The sequence below is a fragment of the Euprymna scolopes genome, chromosome 28 (assembly GCF_053919585.1).
Source record: "Euprymna scolopes isolate OS-2025 chromosome 28, ASM5391958v1, whole genome shotgun sequence".
NCBI classification, from domain to species: domain Eukaryota; kingdom Metazoa; phylum Mollusca; class Cephalopoda; order Sepiida; family Sepiolidae; genus Euprymna; species Euprymna scolopes.
The window spans coordinates 104,545,286-104,565,848 of record NC_136509.1 but is presented as its reverse complement, the minus strand read 5'-3'; the positions used below and the strand labels follow the sequence as shown (position 1 = coordinate 104,565,848).

The 20,563-nt window shown below is 30.3% G+C and overlaps 1 protein-coding gene across 2 annotated transcripts in view; it reads left to right on the top strand.

Moving 5' to 3' along the window:
• Positions 1-20,563, top strand: part of LOC145249765 (centrosomal protein of 112 kDa-like) — a 777,157-nt gene that overhangs the window by 727,043 nt on the left and 29,551 nt on the right. For both annotated transcript variants that reach the window (XM_080111687.1, XM_080111688.1), the window contains one exon: positions 3,765-3,827. In XM_080111687.1, the coding sequence (XP_079967813.1) occupies positions 3,765-3,827 (63 nt within the window). The remainder of the gene's footprint in view (positions 1-3,764; positions 3,828-20,563) is intronic.

The following is a 20,563-nucleotide window of genomic DNA, read 5'->3' as shown; positions in this document are numbered from 1 at the left end:
GCTCACAGTATCAACGAAGGGCTTGGCTCAGGAACCATTACTGAATGCACAGCACAATGGTGGTTTAAGAAATTTCGTGGCAGTGACGAGAGTCTTGAAGATGATGAGCGTGAAGTCGGCCATTGGATGTTAACAACAATCAATTAAGAGCCTTAGTTGAAGCCAATCCATGCAGAACTGTTCAAAAAATTATTTCTGAATTAGACGTTATGTATACAACGATTTTCACCCACAGAGATTGGAAAAAAAAAAAACTTGATAAATGGGTACCTTACGAACTGAATGACAACCAAGAGAAACAGCGTTACGAAGTATCATCTTCCCTTCTGTTATGCAACAAGAACGACTCGTTGCTCCACTGGGTTTACTTGGGATTAAAGCTGGGTTCTTTATGACAAGTGGCGATGCTCAGCTCAGTGGTTAGATCCCAACGAAGTTCCACAACATTTCCTGAAGCCAGAGTTGCACCAAAAGAATGGCCTCATCCATTACTGTGTTTTTAATGCAGGTGAAACCATTATTAAACCATTATTAAACCATTATTAAACCATTATTAAACCATTATTAAACCATTATGGCGATGAAGTACTGTTAACAAATGGATGAAATGCATCAGAAACTTCAACAACAACACCCAATATTAGTCAACAGAAAGGGCCCAATTCTCCTCCATGACAATGACCAACAGTATGTTGCTAAACCGACCCTCCAGAAATAGAACGAATTGGGCTATGAAAATGTCTCATCTACCATACTCTCAAGACCTCTCACCTACTGACTACCACTTTTTCAAGCATCTTGACAACTTTCTGCGTGAGAAATGGTTAAAAAACCTAAGCGATATCAAAAACGCCTTCATCGCGATCAGAACACAAAATTTTACGTTACTAGCATGAATGCACTTGTTTTGCATTGGCAAAAATGTTGATTTTGATGGTGCTTATATCGATCAATAAATTTTTGTTGTAGCCAAAACACAATCATTTGAATTTAAGTAAAAAAATGCAAGAACTTTCTTGTCAACCTGATATTTATTTAAAAAAACTGAAACTAGCAACATCACGTTTGTTGACAATAAAGAAGAAAGTGTGAGGCCAATTAAATTTCTGCATTTTATCAAGAACTTTCGAATAAAACAAACATTCACTTGTCCAAATATGGCAACAATCAACTCCATGCATGGTCTGATAGTAGATTTGTAAAGATAGAGAAAAGCCTCAAGTGTGAGAAAGTGTTTAGAAATGATACAAAGAACTGATTTTACAAGAAGCAGAAAGAGTAGTAGCTTTAATCTATGAATTCCACAAACGATTTGATGAGAAAGAAAGACCAAGAAGTTTTAGAGTGGATTTTTCATTGAGAACAGAGCAATCCATAAGAATCTCAGGAAGAAAATGGACACGCCTACGATTGAAAGAATAGTTAAGTCTCAACAGGATAAAACGAAACATTGTACAGTTTTGTATTATTTCTGTTCTTCGGACTACTGTTCTCATCTTAAGTGTCACAGTAGTCCAAAGAATCCAAATAATCCGATTAACCAATCTTCACCTACAAAATTCAGAAACACAGTGCACGTGTTTAAAAATCAGTACACAGCAAAAAATATTCAATTGCAATAATGGTCAAATGAAAGAATAGTGCACGAAGATCTGGTTTATTTGTCTGCTGCTTAGATTGGAATGATGGCAGAGAAGCGGTACAGGACCCATTCTATAATCTAGGCTCCATCATTTTCTTTAGGAAAAATTATAGTGATTGTAAAAATGACTTACCCCAGAAAAACCCACATGTCTGCACATTTTGTGAAGTCGACAATGTTGCACCTCTGTTTTGGAAGTACTTCCACCGAATGTGCTCTGACGAATTCGCTACTTGTAGAATTGTAGTAAATTCGGCAGAGCACATTCTGTGGAAGTACTTCTAAAACTGAAACACTCTAAATACTCCTTCACCGTAGAGGTCGCCAGATGCCAGAAAACTTTCTACTCAAAGGGCCTGTTTCCATGGAGCGCTTGCCTTTGGAATTTCCTTCCGCTGTCTGTTCTCTCTACTGTAGGAACATACAAAAATTTAAATGTAATGTGAGCAGTTCGTATTATTTGGATTTTTCAGACGACTGTTCTCATCTTGAGTGTAATTTTCAGGTTTTGATCGATGTAACCTCCGACCTTCTTCAAGTGTCTCTTGTCAAACTCAGAAATCTGCATAGAAATTCGAATGGAATCTTTTATTTACGCCAAAGACATGACATAGCGGATAAAGTACTTGGTAAAATGCGATCATGTGTCGAATTGACGGAGGTGTTCAGGATTGTGTGGACGAAATTGTTCAGAGACTGCTGTGATGTGTGAATTTTTTTTTTGTCCCCCTTTCCTCGCGAAGCAACAATGAAGATACTGATATCAAGAATGTAGAAGAACAGGAACAATGCAGATTGGTTTGCATAGAAGAGAACAATTCAATTCAGCATGTCAAGATGAGAAAAAATTGGCAAGGAATATACAGGATGTGTAAAGAAAATTTGTAAAACAAAACTTCCAAACAAAAAAAAACAAAAAACAAAGTAACCGCAGTTAACCAACTAACCATGTGATAACATACAGTTTTGACATTGTTGACCACAAAATAGGCAAACAGAAGTTCAGGAGAGGATTATAATGGCTGCCCAAGGTCATGGCTGGATGACCAATGCTTTTAAGAAGATGAGTGGTCTCAGCAATGACACGTACAAGTTCTGCCACACAGAAATAGCATGAGTCACCTGCCATTCAGATAAGGTTTTGGTTAGAATCTTAAAAAGATCTCTCGGGTGGAATGTTTGAGATAGTGGGTGAATGTTTGACATTCGGTAGGATCCCCCATCCCCAGCTGGAACAGAATAAGAAGGAAAAAAAGCCAATTGAATCCATTAAAGTTTGAAAATCACACGTACATCTGTAATCAATTTCATAAAAAAGGGGAGGGTATGAAAATCTCCCACATTTGTTGTGAGCAGGATCTAATAGCAGAGAAGGTCTAAATTGAAAGGCTTATGCTCTATCATTTTAATTCTCTTCTTCATTAATTATTAGAATAATTTATCTTTTGATAATTATGAAAAGCTGAGGAATAGTTTTCTGAAAGTTCGTTTTGTTTGTTGGAAGAGACTACGTGGCCACCATAGTCACCAGATTTAAGCTCTTGTGAATTTTTCGTTTGAGGAAAAGATTTTTGACATTGTCTTCAAACTCTTGAAAATCTGAAAGTAAACTTGCTAGTAATAATTGATGCCAGTTTGCACAAGATAAAGATGACTTGCAGAATCCTGGATAACTTCCGGAAACGACTCCATCGATGTATTGCTAACAATGGCCGGCACCAGAAATAAAAAGATACAGAAAGAAAAGAGGTAAAAAAAAAAAAATTAAAAAAATAAATAAATGAAGCGGGAAAGAAAGAGACAAAAAAAAATAAATGGGGAAATGGGGGTGGGGCAAATAAGAAAAACGGAGAGTAGGCGCGAAAAAAATGAGAGCAAAAAAAGAACGCGGAAGGGACAAAAGATAAATGGGGAGCAAGAAAAAAAAGTAAAGCAGGGGTAAAGAAAACTGGGGTCAACAAAAGGAGGCAAGCAAGTGGAGGAGAAACAAATATTCAGTATCGATTATTTAAAACAATCGAGTGCTTAGCCAATAAATAATCAATTGTTTCTGAAATGATTGTTTTCATTTCTTTCCTCATTACACGATTTTTTTCATAACGATTTTTGTCTTTTTATCTAGACTTCGAAGGAACTAAGGAATCTGGAAACGGAAAACTCGGAACGCAATAAAAAGGCAAATGAGGTAAAAAAAATAAAGTTCATATTTTTATCAATTAAATTAGAAAGTTTTTCATATTTGGATTATTCACACTGTTGTCCTCATCTTCAGTGTTATTTTCAAAACGTTTCAGCTGATGTAACTTCGAACTTCGGGTGTGTTTTCGTTGAATTTGCATTGTGGACGAAATGCTTGGTAGAATTCAGTTGTATGTTACTCTCTTCTAGAAGTTGTAGGTTCAATCTTCAGTGTGGGCGACACTCTAAAATACAATTGCTAATTATTTAGGATTTCTTTCCAGTGATAGGTAGACCGATTAAATCTATACTGATTATATACGCACACAAAATATGTCTATACGCACACACATTATGTCTACACGCACACACATGACACACGCACACACACACACACACACACAATTGTCTATATTTTATATTTATATTTTTTATTCTCCTAAGCAAAACGTTCTATAAAATTATAAATGTTGTTATCCGTCTATAGAATTTTGTTTCTATCCATTGCACATTTATACGTATAAATCACAGGTGTCAGTATTCGTATAAGTAACTATAAATATCTATACATAACTTTACTGTCGTTTGTAGCTGGATGCATGGATTGTAATTCGTTAGTATTATCTTACTTCGTTAGTATTTCCCGTGTCAACACGCGCATGTGTACGGTCGCTTTACCAACAAATATAAGCATAATGTCATGTTCCTATATTCTTACGTTCTTATTGCCGTTGTGGGTAGGACAACTTGAGATTGGATAGTAGAATCCAACAACACAAACTTAGCAAAATTAAGAATGATGCCTAACGAGTACGTACGTATTCTATAATACATCCGGGTTCTCCATAATGAACCATTTAATTAAAAACCCGTCATGCAAAACAGGTTTTAGCAATGACTAATTTTCCATCCTAAGTAATGATTACTCGAAATACCATTTGAAGAACTTAGGGATCATTCACAAGATCCTCCCTTTGTAAACAGAGGAAGAGTCTATAAGGTTTAAACGTGATTAGTCTTTAAGATATCCTGCCATTATATATATATATATATATATATATATATATATATATATATATATATTGCATTCTCACCCCAAACCAAGCACAGTGTCACGTGTCACTTTGTTATAAGGGTTACTATCTGAGACATAATTTGCAGGGGTACTATGTAGAGAGTTGAGCAGCAAGATGTCCAGTTATATTACACTTGAACTTCTGCATGTCAGTACAATCAGGGAAGTAGGAACCTGGAAGGTAATTCCAAAGTCCAGCAGTCCTGGGGAAGAAACTATTAGAGTAGAAGGTTTTCTAGCATCGGGGGATATCAACTCTGTAGTGGTGGTATTTTGCTGCTTGTCGGGGGTATTTACGTCGAGGGATACAAGGGCGTGTAGTTAGTCGGAGCACCTACAATTAAAACACATAACAGGAAGAGTGATTCAACATTTCATCGATGGGACAGAAGTTGAAGCCTACCTAACAGTGCAGGACTGCAGGACCTATTAGGTTGGCGACTGTCGAATCTTGTCTAAGAGTGAGAGACTAGTATATATTTCACACGGTTAATAGTAGCCGAATGGATACGGCCTCCGCTAATCGAGCCAGAGATTTCTCGTGTCGCGGGGTTCGAATCGTTCGACTGGTAGTAATCGTGACACCCTGCACTGAAGAATCCCGAAAGGATGAAACACTAGTGTCTGTAGGTATTTAATTATTTTAATTATTATAGTAAAAAATAATTATTAAATATATATATATATATATATATATATATATATATATATATATATATATATATATATATATATATATATATATATCATTACGCTGGTTTTATTTTAAATATACATCCCCCACACACTTTATTTGCCTCTTTAATAAAAAATCCCTCAATACAGATTCTAACGAGTGAGAGCGAAACGGTTCGGCTGACTCGTTTTTTTTTATTTTTTATTTTTTTTTGTTTTGTTTTGTATTACTTTTAGTCAAGTCTTCCTTTCATAATTGTGATAATGAAATTTTGTACTCCCTTCCAAAGAATCAAGAAATAATAATATAGATTCCGCTTCAGACAGATACCAAATCTCCATTAGTAATTCGTATTGAGATGTAGAAACATATAATCAATTTTTATGAGAAATGCAAAATGTTGTTAATTTGAATTTTAGTTTTAAGCATTCGTAACATTTTTGACAACGTATAAAAAAAAAAGATTGGAAAATGTGTGTGCATAACTTTAGCTGATAATGAGTTGACGGGTTTATTTTTATTGCAAAATTTCCCCTGGTCATTTGACGGGCATTTAATTTGATTAAATCCACTTCAAGTTGACAAAAAAAAAAAAAAATAAATAAATAAATAAAAAGTAAAATATAAAAAAAAATAAAAAATATATATAATCGCTGAGCAGATTGAAGATTGTGATTGAGGCAAAACATGTTTAGAAAGACGAACAAATATTTGACACAGGAAATATTGAATTTTCACTTAACGGATTAATTTTCAAAATGTTTGGGTTTTTTCTTTTTAATATTTTTCTTTTATTTTTCAGAAAATTAAATAAATGGTTATTTCTATTGGGTTATTTTAAATAATTTTTCTCATTATATATCGTTTTATTAGAATTTTACATGTAATTTATTCAATTCAAACATTTTATATATAAAAGGCTGTCTGTCTGTCTCCATAAATTTCAAACTATCTCTTCCGAAACTAAAAGTCGCAGAGCGGCGCTAAGGGCCTCAAATGATTGGATTTTTTATAGGCCGTTCTTTATGGGTCTTTAGCTGATTAAAATAGTTTTTAAGGGGTCAAAAAGGAGTCTTTATGGGTCTTTAGCCGATTAAAATAGTTTTTAAGGGGTCAAAAAGGAGTCCAAATTAAAAAAAAACCGTTACACATTTTGTACATTCATGTTAGTTTATTTTTAATCAGTTGATATGCGTGTCACGTTGGTACAGTGGTAACGTCGCCAGCTTTAAATGCTACAGTTTTGCTTTCGGTTTCGATTCTAGCTGATGGCACCCAAATACTTTTTTTTTTAACTTTTGAAATTGCGGCTTTATATACGAAATCTGGACAAATTAAAATATCCTATTTAAGCGTATTATACGACCGGGCAAAGCCATGCGTCCATCCTCCCGCTAGTAATGCATATTGTGTGTGTGTGTGTGTATATATATATATATATATATATATATATATATATATATATAGGGGAGTTAAAGGAAGAGAATAAGATCGATTTTTTTAAGAGGAGACTTATCGGGATAATGCAAAGCTCAAATTGTTTTGGAACTGATATAGAAATCAATAAAGAAAATGACGATATAAAACTATGTATTAAGATATATAGATTTATTTAGTCATTTAATAAGTTATATATCAATTAGGGGTGTAGGGTAAGTAAGAACTCTTTATACCATGGTATTTCAAAGCCTAATGCTTCTCATCAGGAGAAGAGAGAAGATGCTCGGTAGCATAATCGAGATGTGACGTCTAGCGATAGTTACATTAGGAGCAAAATAAAATATTGAGGATGTTTGGGGGGATTAAATTGATTTCTGTGATATAGGAGTATAGCTTTTATTATATAATGCAGGTAGGTGTATAGCATATCTGACACGGTGAGTTTAATATATGCGAACAATATGTGTAAGTAAACTCTCAGGGAGAATATTGGTCAAGTTAATTGAAAGAAGATGCTTATTTAATAGTGTGTATTAATGAGTTATGGAATGGGTTTACATGAAATAGGTTTATGCTGTGTCGGTATATTATAGTACCGTTATAATTTCAGATACTCCTATCAGGAAGAAAAAACTGTATTTTTTTTTTTTAGGAAATTTTCAATGTCCTGTCCCCATTTTCGGGGAATTTCTTCAGGAAATGGTAGAAATGATTGAGGAATAAAACAAAATATACCAGAAAGAGCAAAAACATCGTGTCTTTCTTTTGAAAATTGATTATATATATATATATATATATATATATATATATATATATATATATATATATATATACAGAGCCGGCCTTAGCGCCTCTGCACAACCCACTATAGCGAGGGGACCGCAGGCTCCCTGGAGCAGCAAGACCCTGGGAAGCCCAAGGCTATTTTGAGCTCTGCAGATCTATTGTAATGAAAAAAAAAAAATCGGATTAACTTGAAAATAAATGTTTTTTGGAGTCTGCCATTCGAGCGAATTGTTTTGTTAATCTACTAGCATTTCATCCCGATGTTGCCCGGATGTTTGCATGTGTCTGTTGAGCAAAAAAAAAAAAAAAAAAAAAAAATTTTTTAAAGTGGTAGTAGGAAGGCAGGCTCGAACCCGTACCGCAAAGGAGGAAAAGAACGGGGTAAAACCTAACGTTTATGCTGTTACGACCACCACCAAACTGGAAGTGACATTTTTAAAAATTAAGGATAGACAATATAAAGGAGAGGATAACTTTAAAAAATATCGGCGAAAAAAGTGACCCCTTTCTGTAGAAAAGTACCCAGTTTAAGGTGAAGATATTAATGTTTTTAGCCAATTTTTCTATATTTGTCGTATGAAAAGGTCGAACTTCTAAACGATACTGATGTTGAGAAAATCCGTCGCCTTTGTCGAAAGTGTTGGGCAGACATGCAAACACACATACATACATTTATATATTGGTAACTAAAAATTTTCGACCCTAACTGATGAAAAAGCTTGCCCCATCTCTGAATACCCTTTATGTACAATTTCAAATAATTAGACCAGAAATTATCTGAGTAATTTGGAAAAGACCGCAGAGGTCAATTTTTTTAAAATTTGGACCCCTATTATGACCCCTTAACATTTATTGTTTTGGGCTCAAATCAAGTTATTAAGTTAGATCCATGTCCAAGGAACCTATATCTAAAATTTCAAGTACGTAGACCCAAAATTGTGGGAGGAGTTTGGTAGAGTTCTCAAAGGTCAAATCGTTGAACTTTGACCCCTTAATCGCCAAATTTCTGGCCAAAAACCGATCACATCGATTTTCCCAAATCTCAGTAATCTGTATATTAAATTTCGAGTCTGTAGACTAAAAATTGACAGAGTTATTGTGTAGGGAAATGTACACAGACACACAGATACACACACACTTTCACTTTTATATATATACTAGCATTTCAGCCCGGCGTTGTCCGGGTGTTTGGAGGTGTATGCTGAGCAAAAAAAAGAGTAATTTTTTTTTTTAATTTGACCCGTATTATGACCCCATAAAATTTATAATTTCGGGCTCAAATCACTTTATTAAGTTAGATCCAGGTTCAAGGAACCTATATCTAAAATTTCAAGTGTCTAGACCCAAAATTGTCGGAGGAGTTTGGTAGAGTTCTTAAAGGTCAAATCGTTGAAATTTAACCCCTTAACAGCCAAATTTCTGGCTGACATATATATATATATATATATATATATATATATATATATATAATATATATATATGTATTATATATACATATATATGTATAATATATATATATATATATATGTATAATATATATATATGTATTATATATATATGTATTATATATATATATATGTATTATATATATATATATGTATAATATATATATATATGTATAATATATATATATGTATAATATATATATATAATATATATATATATGATATATATAATATATATATATGTATAATATATATATATATGTATAATATATATATATATATAATATATATATATATAATATATATATATGTATAATATATATATATATAATATATATATATGTATAATATATATATATGTATAATATATATATATGTATAATATATATATATGTATAATATATATATATATATGTATAATATATATATATGTATAATATATATATATAATATATATATATATGTATAATATATATATATATGTATAATATATATATATGTATAATATATATATATGTATAATACATATATATGTATAATATATATATATGTATAATATATATATATGTATAATATATATATATATGTATAATATATATATATGTATAATATATATATATATGTATAATATATATATATATATGTATAATATATATATATATATGTATAATATATATATATGTATAATATATATATATATGTATAATATATATATATATATATTATTATAATAAATATATATATATTAGTATAATAAATATATATATATTAGTATAATAAATATATATATATTAGTATAATAAATATATATATATATAAATATAATAAATATATATATATATATTAGTATAATAAATATATATATATATTAGTATAATAAATATATATATATATATATTAGTATAATAAATATATATATAGTAGTATAATAAATATATATATATATTAGTATAATAAATATATATATATATATTAGTATAATAAATATATATATATATATTAGTATAATAAATATATATATATATTAGTATAATAAATATATATATATATTAGTATAATAAATATATATATATATTAGTATAATATATATATATATTAGTATAATATATATATATATATATTAGTATAATATATATATATTAGTATAATATATATATATTAGTATAATATATATATATATTAGTATAATATATATATATATTAGTATAATATATATATATTAGTATGATAAATATATATATATATATATTAGTATGATAAATATATATTAGTATGATAAACATATATATATATATTAGTATGATAAATACATATATATATATATTAGTATGATAAATATATATATATATATTAGTATGATAAATATATATATATTAGTATGATAAATATATATATATATATTAGTATGATAAATATATATATATATATTAGTATGATAAATATATATATATATATTAGTATGATAAATATATATATATATATTAGTATGATATATATATATATATTAGTATGATATATATATATATATTAGTATGATATATATATATATATATATTAGTATGATATATATATATATATATATATTAGTATGATATATATATATATATATTAGTATGATATATATATATATATATATTAGTATGATATATATATATATATATATATATTAGTATGATATATATATATATATATATATATTAGTATGATAAATATATATATATATTAGTATGATAAATATATATATATATTAGTATGATAAATATATATATATTATTATGATAAATATATATATATATATTATTATGATAAATATATATATATATTAGTATGATATATATATATATTAGTATGATATATATATATATATATATATATATTAGTATGATATATATATATTAGTATGATAGATAAATATATATATATATATATATTAGTATGATAAATATATATATATTAGTATGATAAATATATATATTAGTATGATAAATATATATATTAGTATGATAAATATATATATATATATTAGTACGATAAATATATATATATATATTAGTACGATAAACATATATATATATATATTAGTACGATAAATATATATATATATTAGTATGATAAATATATATATATATTAGTATGATAAATATATATATATTAGTATGATAAATATATATATATTAGTATGATAAATATATATATATATATATATATATTAGTATGATAAATATATATATATATATATATATATATATTAGTATGATAAATATATATATATATATATTAGTATGATAAATATATATATATATATATATATATATATTAGTATGATAAATATATATATATATATATATATATATATATATATATATATATAAATGTGACCCATGTCCAGGTAACCTACATCTAAAGTTTCAAGTGTTTAGACCCAAAATTGGCGGAGGAGTTTGGTAGAGTCTGCAAAGGTCAACTCTTTCAACTTTTACCTCGTGCCAGCCAAATTTTCACTCAAAAACTGATTAAAATGCTTGCTGCACGTCTGAATACCCTTTATCTTAAATTTCCAATGTTTAGACCCGAAATTGGCTGAATAGTTTGCTAGAGACCGCAAAGGTCCAATGTTTTGAACTTTGACCTCTTGGTAGCCAAATTTTCGGCCACAAACCGATTAAAACTCTTGCCTGATGTCTGAATACGCTTTATGTAAAATTTCAAATGTTAAACCAAAAATTGGCTGAGTAATTTTGTAGAGACAGCAGAGGTCAATTTTTTTTTAACTTGACCCCAATTTTGACTACTTAACATTTTTTGGGGGCTGAAATCAAATTAAAAAGTTTAATCCACGTCCAAGTAATCTACATCTAAAATTTCAAGTGTTTGGACCCAAAATTAACGGAGGAGTTTGGTAGAGTTTTCAAATGTTAAATCGTTGAATTTGGGCACCTTGACAGCCAAATTTCCGGCCGAAAACTGATTAAAAAGATTTTCCCAAATCTCAATATAGATACAATAATAACTAAATACGGTGAAACAATCCGTCTGTGACTGATTATATATATACTAGCAAATTCCCAACCTTAACCTTTGACCTTGAAAAATAGTGTGCACCATCCCTAGGTCGGAGACCATCATCATGTCAGATTTGGTCATGATCGGTTCAGTGGTGTATGCTGCAGGAGAGTATATATACATAGATTATGACCTTAACCTTGAAAAATAATGTGCACCATCCCTAGGTGGATGGACCATCATCATGCCAGGTTTGGTCATGAGCGATCCAGTGGTGCAGATTGTAGGAGGGTTGTACACACAGACACACACACATGAACGCTACTACTTATATATATAGAGTCCATCTATGAATTCTGACGAAGCTTGTTGGATATTTCCTCTTCTTTTGGGGGATTTTCCCCTAGCTGAAACAATATCTGGACTCACAGTAATAAATTTCCTATATACTCCTCTGGCTACACATTAAGCACTCTAGTCCGGTTTTTTTTCACAACTGGTAAATATATATATATATATATATATATATATATATAGTAATTTATAAAATATATATGGCGATTAAGCTACACTGAATATTCTGCGTTTCATCCACTATAGGATTCGTCAGGCTTATATATATATACACTAGCAGAAGTACCCGTCGTTGACTGGGTTCAAAAACAGCCTACAGAAAATGGACTGTGATTGATGAAAGTATGATAGGTTATGAAAAGGAGGGGGTTATAAAGAGACAGGTTTTGATACTCAATAATTTTACACTAAGCAAAATATGATGAAAGTAAAGATAATTTTCGCGAAAATATATTTTTTATATCAACTTTGGTTCCATTCGTAGCCAAGAGTGATCAACAAAATGATGTTTCCTTAAAAGAGAAAATGTTATATATATAATAATATAAATATACAAGAAATAAATGTTACCATAGTCAATAAAAGATACTTTTATGGTAGAAAAGTTCATTGGTTTGTATTTTTAAGTAGTTTAATTCACAAACCGGTTTTAAAAAAATATATAAAAATTAAAAAAACAGCGACTTTGAAATGGAGAGCCCCGTTTTCAATTTGAAGGAGGGGCACTTGAGCATTCTGTGTTAACAATTTAAGAGAGTTCCGTCAACGTAAGGAATATTTAAAAACATATTTTAATGGTTTCCGTTATGTTGTGCTTGAGGAATATTCGATTATGGCATGTGTAGTTTATATAAAAATTCATTTAAGTAGTTATCGCCTCAAATTTCGTTTTAATTTCGGTTCGCTGAAATTATTTCAAGTAAACAGCATTAAAAACTATTTCAAAACAAAAAAAACATGAACTGAACTTTTATTTACTATGGTAACATTTATTTCTTGTATATTTATTTTTTTGGGTAGTCGTTTGTTGGCTTTTCTGTTAAACACTCTTACTAAATAATATTAACAAAATATCGAAAAACAAAGAAACAAAAATAGTTTTGAAAAATAATGAAGCTTTATTTACTTTAGTAAAATAATCCGAAACAGCAAAATGGGATATTAAAAAAGTAAACACGTAATTACTTTAATTTTTTTAAGCAAAAAATCGATATAAATATGAATGAGACGAAAATGGCCCCCTTTTCAAGCAGAACAGCTTCGTTTCAGTTTTACAGTATTGAACAGTGTAGTATTGCGCCGTCGGATTCAGGGTTGTACTATTGTAATGTAAAGAACACGCAGAAGGGGTTGTAATCAACTGAATTCCTTCTAGTACACACTGACAAACAAAAAGCTTAAGCAGATATATGAATAAAAATAAAAAAGTTATTAAATGTTTTTAAAAAGACACGTAATCACGTGAGCAGAATTGTTCCCTTCTTTTGACACGATAACAAGTAACGTTCTTATTTTTTATTATTTATCTATTTTTGAAAGAGTGCCACGTGCAAGTGGAGAAGGAAGAAACAGTTATGCAAAAGTTGTGTCGAGAATTGTCTAAAGTTTCGACTTTTTTTTTGGCTTTCACTTTAATAAGAACGTGAATTTATGAGGTAAATTTATTCGACACAATATGATTCAACTCAAAAAAATAAATAAAAGCTAACGTGAATTATGATTAAAGTTAAGGTGTTATTGTGGACCGTCACCCCTTTTAAAAAACCTCGTTAAACTTTGTGACATATCTACATTCTATGGAGGTCAGGCGCGAACGAACACCCAATAATTTTATTATACCATATTTCTTCAAACCGAAACATAATTATCAAAGTATACTTACGCAAATAGATATGAAAAGTTTTTGTTTAAGTCTGTGCCATATTTCCATGGAGTACAGGCGCGAACGCAGACCCCATAATTTTATTATACCATCCCTATTTAAGTTGAAACATACTTATCAAAGTATTATTATGTACATCTATATCGAAAACACTTGGAAATGCTTTTTTTGTTTCATTTTTTATTTCCATACTTTGTGGGCCAGGCGTCAACGCAGACCCCACAATTTTTATGAACCACCGTTCTTTCAGATTAAAATACCCATTCCTGATCCTCGATACATCTTTTATCATTATATGTAATCATTTTTTTTAAATAGTAAACCATATAGGAGCCTATTCGTGACCAGACACACACACACGTTCAGCTTTATATTATAGAATATATATATATATATATATATATATATATATATATATATATATATATATGGTGTTCAAAAAGTCACTGAAGAATTTTGAACTTAAATAGATTCTTTATTTTTGATTATCTTTCTGTGATTCTAACACAATCTGACTAAGACATTAGGAAATTTAAAAACAAAATTCAACATATCTTTATTCATGAAAAATAAATGTTGCCCATTTTCAGCTTCACATATTTATGCTTTTTCGAAAACATTCATGGCAGATTATAGAATCTCTGGATTAGGATTTAACTTCCTTATTTTGTTCTTGATGCTTTCTTTCAATTCTTGCAGGGTTTGGTGTTTATTTACAACCTCTTTCTATAAAATATGCCCACAAAAAGTCGAGGCTTGTCAAATTTGAAGAATATGGTGGCCATTTAACATTGCCATAGTGAGAGATAATGTCGCCAAAGCATTGCCTGAGAAGCTCCATGATGTCTTTCACCGTATGTGCCAGTACCCCATCTTGCTGGAACTTAATCCAGGCCTATTTTGAATTTGTGGGCGCAGGAAGTCTGTAATCATAGTCTGGTATCTCTCCAGTAAACGTGACAGCATTTTCCTCTTGATCTTCAAAAAAAATAAAAATAAGGTCCAATATTCTTCTCCGTTACTGCACCATACGGCGCACTTTATGGGACGCAACTGCCTTTGATGAATAGCCCTTGGATTTTCAGAGCCCCAAAATCTAATTTTGTTGGTTAACGAATTCATTCAAATGAAAATGGGCTTCATTTAACATCAACTTTTGCAGAAAATTAGGGTAATTTCGGACAAATTCTTGCATTTGAACTGCATATTGAACCCTTATTTGAAAATCTTCAGGCTTCAAGTGTTGAACAAGCTGCACTTTATAAGGAAATACTTTTAAACTGTACAGTGCAGTGAGCTTCGACATATCCCAAGTTGTGTGGAACATCGTTGAATCGCTGTTTCAGGATGTTGCTGTTGCTGTTTCTCTCTCTCTCTCTCTCTCTCTCTATTTTCATTTGTGATAACGTTTCGCGGTCTGCCAGCTCGCGGAAGATCAAGTACGGTTCCTAGCTCTTCAATTCGACGCATAATGTTTCAAATTGTGTTGTGACTTAGTCTATCTCTTACGTGAAAATGTCAATAAGTTCTTCGTGTCAAAACAATTGATCCCTAATTTTGGTAAAACAATTTCACAACGTGCGTACATTGTTCAATGCTATATTTATCCATAATTAATTGTCAAATTATTATCTGTAAAATATCTAAAATAGAGAAAAAAAAATCATTAAATGATAAAATGACAAAGATTTTCAACCATTCAATTACTTTTTGAACATTGTGTATGTGTTATCCAGCATACTGTTTTGTAGTATCACAATTGCACATCATAGCTAGACAAACAAGTATTTCAAGTATTTTGCTTTGCCTTGATTATCGGCTTCATCTGAGTCAAAGAAGCAAGAAACCTTTGATGTGAGTAGAAAAACGTTCGCTTTGAGGTTGCTTTTTTCTTCTTTTCACTTGACTCTTTCATTATCAGCCAGGCTTATCATTAAGAAAGGAACGTTAGATCGTATCGTTTTGGAGGGAGAGTATGAAATTTAGGTTGACCACACTCATCAATTGAATGAGTTACTAAAGCCCTACCCCCAGGTAAGATTATTCAAAGTTTGGTATAGTTTGCTCTTTAACCCCCCCCCCTCTCTTGCTTATGGCTACTATCATTTTCTCTCGGCCGGCACCTTCTGCAATTGTCAGATGCAGTAGACAATTTAGAGGTTCTGTAAAAGTGATCTCCATTCACCAATGGCTTTATGTTTTTTTTTATTTTTAAGTAAATGAATGTATATACTTCTAATAAATGAAGAAAAGTTAGTCGGATTTTCGGCTTTACACCTAAATAGCATTACATTTAACAAATATATATTTAAAGTTGCCTAGTGAAATAATGGAATTTTCAATCCGAGTTTTATATAAATAAACTAGCTATTCCAATCGATTTAATTGATTACATAATATAGCCATCTGGAAATTGTGTTAATAATTAATAGTTTACCTTCATTGTACAATCTACTAATTTTTGTGCAAGTATATCGCGTCAATACTGAAATGGCTTCTATATTTGATACTTATGGAGTATAAAAACCGGTGACTTATGGAATACGCTAGAAGGTGCCAAACCGCTGAGCTCTTTAACCTTAATACAAAAAAAAAAATCAAAGAAAACATTTGTTTGCTATCGTTGGGTTATTAGAAACATTTTAAATTTTTTTATCTTGATTCGAACAGTTTTTTTGTTCTTAGTTGTTTGTTATTCAAAAAATGTTTATTTATGAAACATACCTTAAATGTTTTTTCTTGATTTGAATTTTCTAAAAACTTCGTAAAAATTGTCTAATAATTATTCAAGAATGTTGCTTTCATTTTTAAATTAATTTTTCATTTAATTAGCTTTGTAATGACAGAAAAAAGTTTTTTGTTCATTCTGTGCGAAAAAAAAAACAAAAGCAAAAAAACTTTCGTTTAGCATTTTTCATAAACCGCCTGGACGATTACGATGATAGTATGGTCCTTATACTGCATTAGTACCCTATATTTCACAAGGAAAATTTATTCCATTCATATTCAAATTTATTTATTTTTGTTTGACTAATAAAGATCAATATATATATATATATATATATATATATATATATATATATATACACACACACACACACACACAAAGAGAAAATATATCGATAATAGAAAAATATATACTGGTATATATAGATGTATTAATCCATTTAAAACAAGGGAATACAATACAGTGTGTAGGGGTTATTAAAGCTCTTATAATATATAAATAAAGGTGTCCAAAAAGATGGGGAATAAAAAAAAACACATGCATACATGCACACAAATGCACATGGAAGCACACCAAAAAATACACACACGAGGAAAAACGTGCGCACACACATACACAAAAACACGTGTACACTCACAAAAACACACGGACGCACACAAACTCACGCAGACATGGATAAAAACACACGTACACAAAATAAACGCAAACACACAGAAACACATGGACTCACGCATACACACAAATAAAGTCACCAACACACACTTCGAAAATAATAAAGAGTATACAATTTAAAGGCTTTAAAATCACTCATAAGGAAATTTGGAAGTTCATAAAATGTCAATTTACGGTTATTATTAAATGTTAGAGCCAAGCATTGTAGTTAACTGTGTAAAGAAAAAACAAAGAAAATAGTATTGCTGAGTGTCTGGTAATGAGAATCGAAGTAGGAAAAGAAACAATGCTAATCGTAAATGTTATTTTTTTTTCAGAGATTGTATTTTTAGGGCGCGGAAAGAATTCAAAGTAAAATAAATAAATAAATAAATAAATAAATAAAACTGAAACGTGAACGACACGTAACAATACAAACTAAAATAAGAAACACAAAACATCGTTGACTGTTTGGTACAGAGAATTGAAGAAAAACAAAACAATGCTAATCGTAAATGTTAATTATGTTTCTATCAAAGATTTTTTTTTAAGGAGATTAGTTTTGTGGTGACAATGTTTTGTAAGGGTATTAATACATAAATTTCGATTATGAGCAGTTAAGATTTTTTTAGTTGGTTTAATATTTATAAAACGATTGTTTTGGGTAGAAAGAGATGCCATGTTTGTGAAGGTCTGATGTGTTCGTTTTTTGAATAAGTTGTTTATTCCCGAATAATGGATCTGTCAGTTCTCAGCCAATGAGAAAAGCCAGAAATTTCAAAGGGAGAAATTACAAAATAATAATCGGTAACTCAAAAGATAATGGCATGTATACGAGTGTATGAAGCAGTTACGAAAGGTGTCAGGGAAAAATAGTTTAAGGTGTGTATATAGTCCCAGTGATGAGTTCTGTGGTAAGAGGACTGTAGATTTAGAGGGAAAAATAGGGACTACTTTGTCAAAAGATGTTGCGATTGTGATGATGTTGCTCCTAGGATGTAATATAGGATTTTATTATAACGACTAAATGTGTCTTAAATGGCATTCTAAAGTTACATAAGATAGTAAGCATAAATTTGTATGTCACATATGTTGTTACAAACCTACGGTATTTTGGTCCAGAGGGGAATTTCTGCAATAGTTTTATTATATAGTAGATAAGAAATTTGCATTAATTAAACAAGATAATATTTATGCCTATTTTATGACCGGGCAACGCCGGGCAGCCTGGTAGTATGTATATATGTATATATTAGTAAGTTATGAAAATATATTTCTGACAATTAAACTACATAGAGGCTTACGTGTTTCATCCACTTATGGGATCGCCAGGTTAAAACGCATGGAATTCGTGTTGCCGAGTGGTTTTATTTATAAACATGGCTTTTAGTCAAGACATGGAATTCTGATAACAAAACAAATGCATTTTGTGTTGATTTGCATATAAATCTGTCCTTCACACAACTTTGGAATGCATCTTGGGATGTTGTCAGGATTTAGAACATTTCAATATACAAATTCACAATTCAAATCATTGGTTCCTCATAAGAAATTCACAGCAAGAACTCGTCTTATTACCACAACTGCAAAGAAGTTGCCCTTCTTCCCTCGTGCGCATAACATGAAATGAATTTCAATGAATAAAGCTTCTTCCCAAGAAGTTCCTTATCTGTGTTGAAGTAGAAGTCTTACTTCACAACTGTAAACAGAACGATTTTAATACAGTATGAGAAGCTGACCATTAAGAAGAATACACACATTTGTTTTAATGGTACCACTTCCATCTTCATAGTTTTAGTTAAAAAAAAAAAAAGAAAAAAAAAGGAGGCTTCATTTTTAAAACACCCCTCGTATAATAAAACGCTCTGGACGCCCATGCACGGCTATCGTTCATTGCTGATAAAAGTGCATTGAGAATGGTGGTGACTATGTAGAAAAATAAATTCTGGAGCACAAGAGGTCGCTCGTTTTAATGCTACTACTCCCGTCTTCATAGCGCTAACTTTTTCAGTTAGAAAAAATATGAAGTTTTTCTTTGGGAACGACCCTCATATATGTATGCGTGTGTGTGTGTGTGTGTGTGTGTGTGTGTGCATGTGAGTAGTAGTAGTAGTAGTAGTAGTAGCAATCTATAGTTCCAAGTAATAAGATTGTACATCTAGAAACAAGACTAGGTTTAAGGCTCCCAAAATTCATACTAGAACTTTGTCGTAGCAAATAAAATACTAGGTAATTGCAAAAAGACTTTTACTTTTCTGGTTGACAGAACGAGTGTATACTACCCCCCTCCCACCCTGGATTAAATAAAAGATACCGTTCTAAATTCTGATTTAAAGTTTGTCAGAAAGATTCCCGAGTTTGACAAAATACACTTGAAGCTCAGAGATTATAACTTCTGAAAGCTGTGCTAATAACACTCAAGATGAGAACAGTAGTTTGAATAATCGTCCCTGCAGAGTGCGACATGGTCCTCCAATGTCAACACATACTTATACATTTTTATAATTAATCAAATTTTTGTTAATTCCATTCATCATTATCGATCCTCTCATAATATTATTCTTCATTCGACTAACAATCTATTCATCTTATGAATTCTTATCCTTGAGTGGCTTTTAGCCATCATAAATGCTGGCACAATATAAACAAAGCAATTGCTGTGATTTTCTCTACAAAGCTTTTATTTTATACGCATTTACCGTT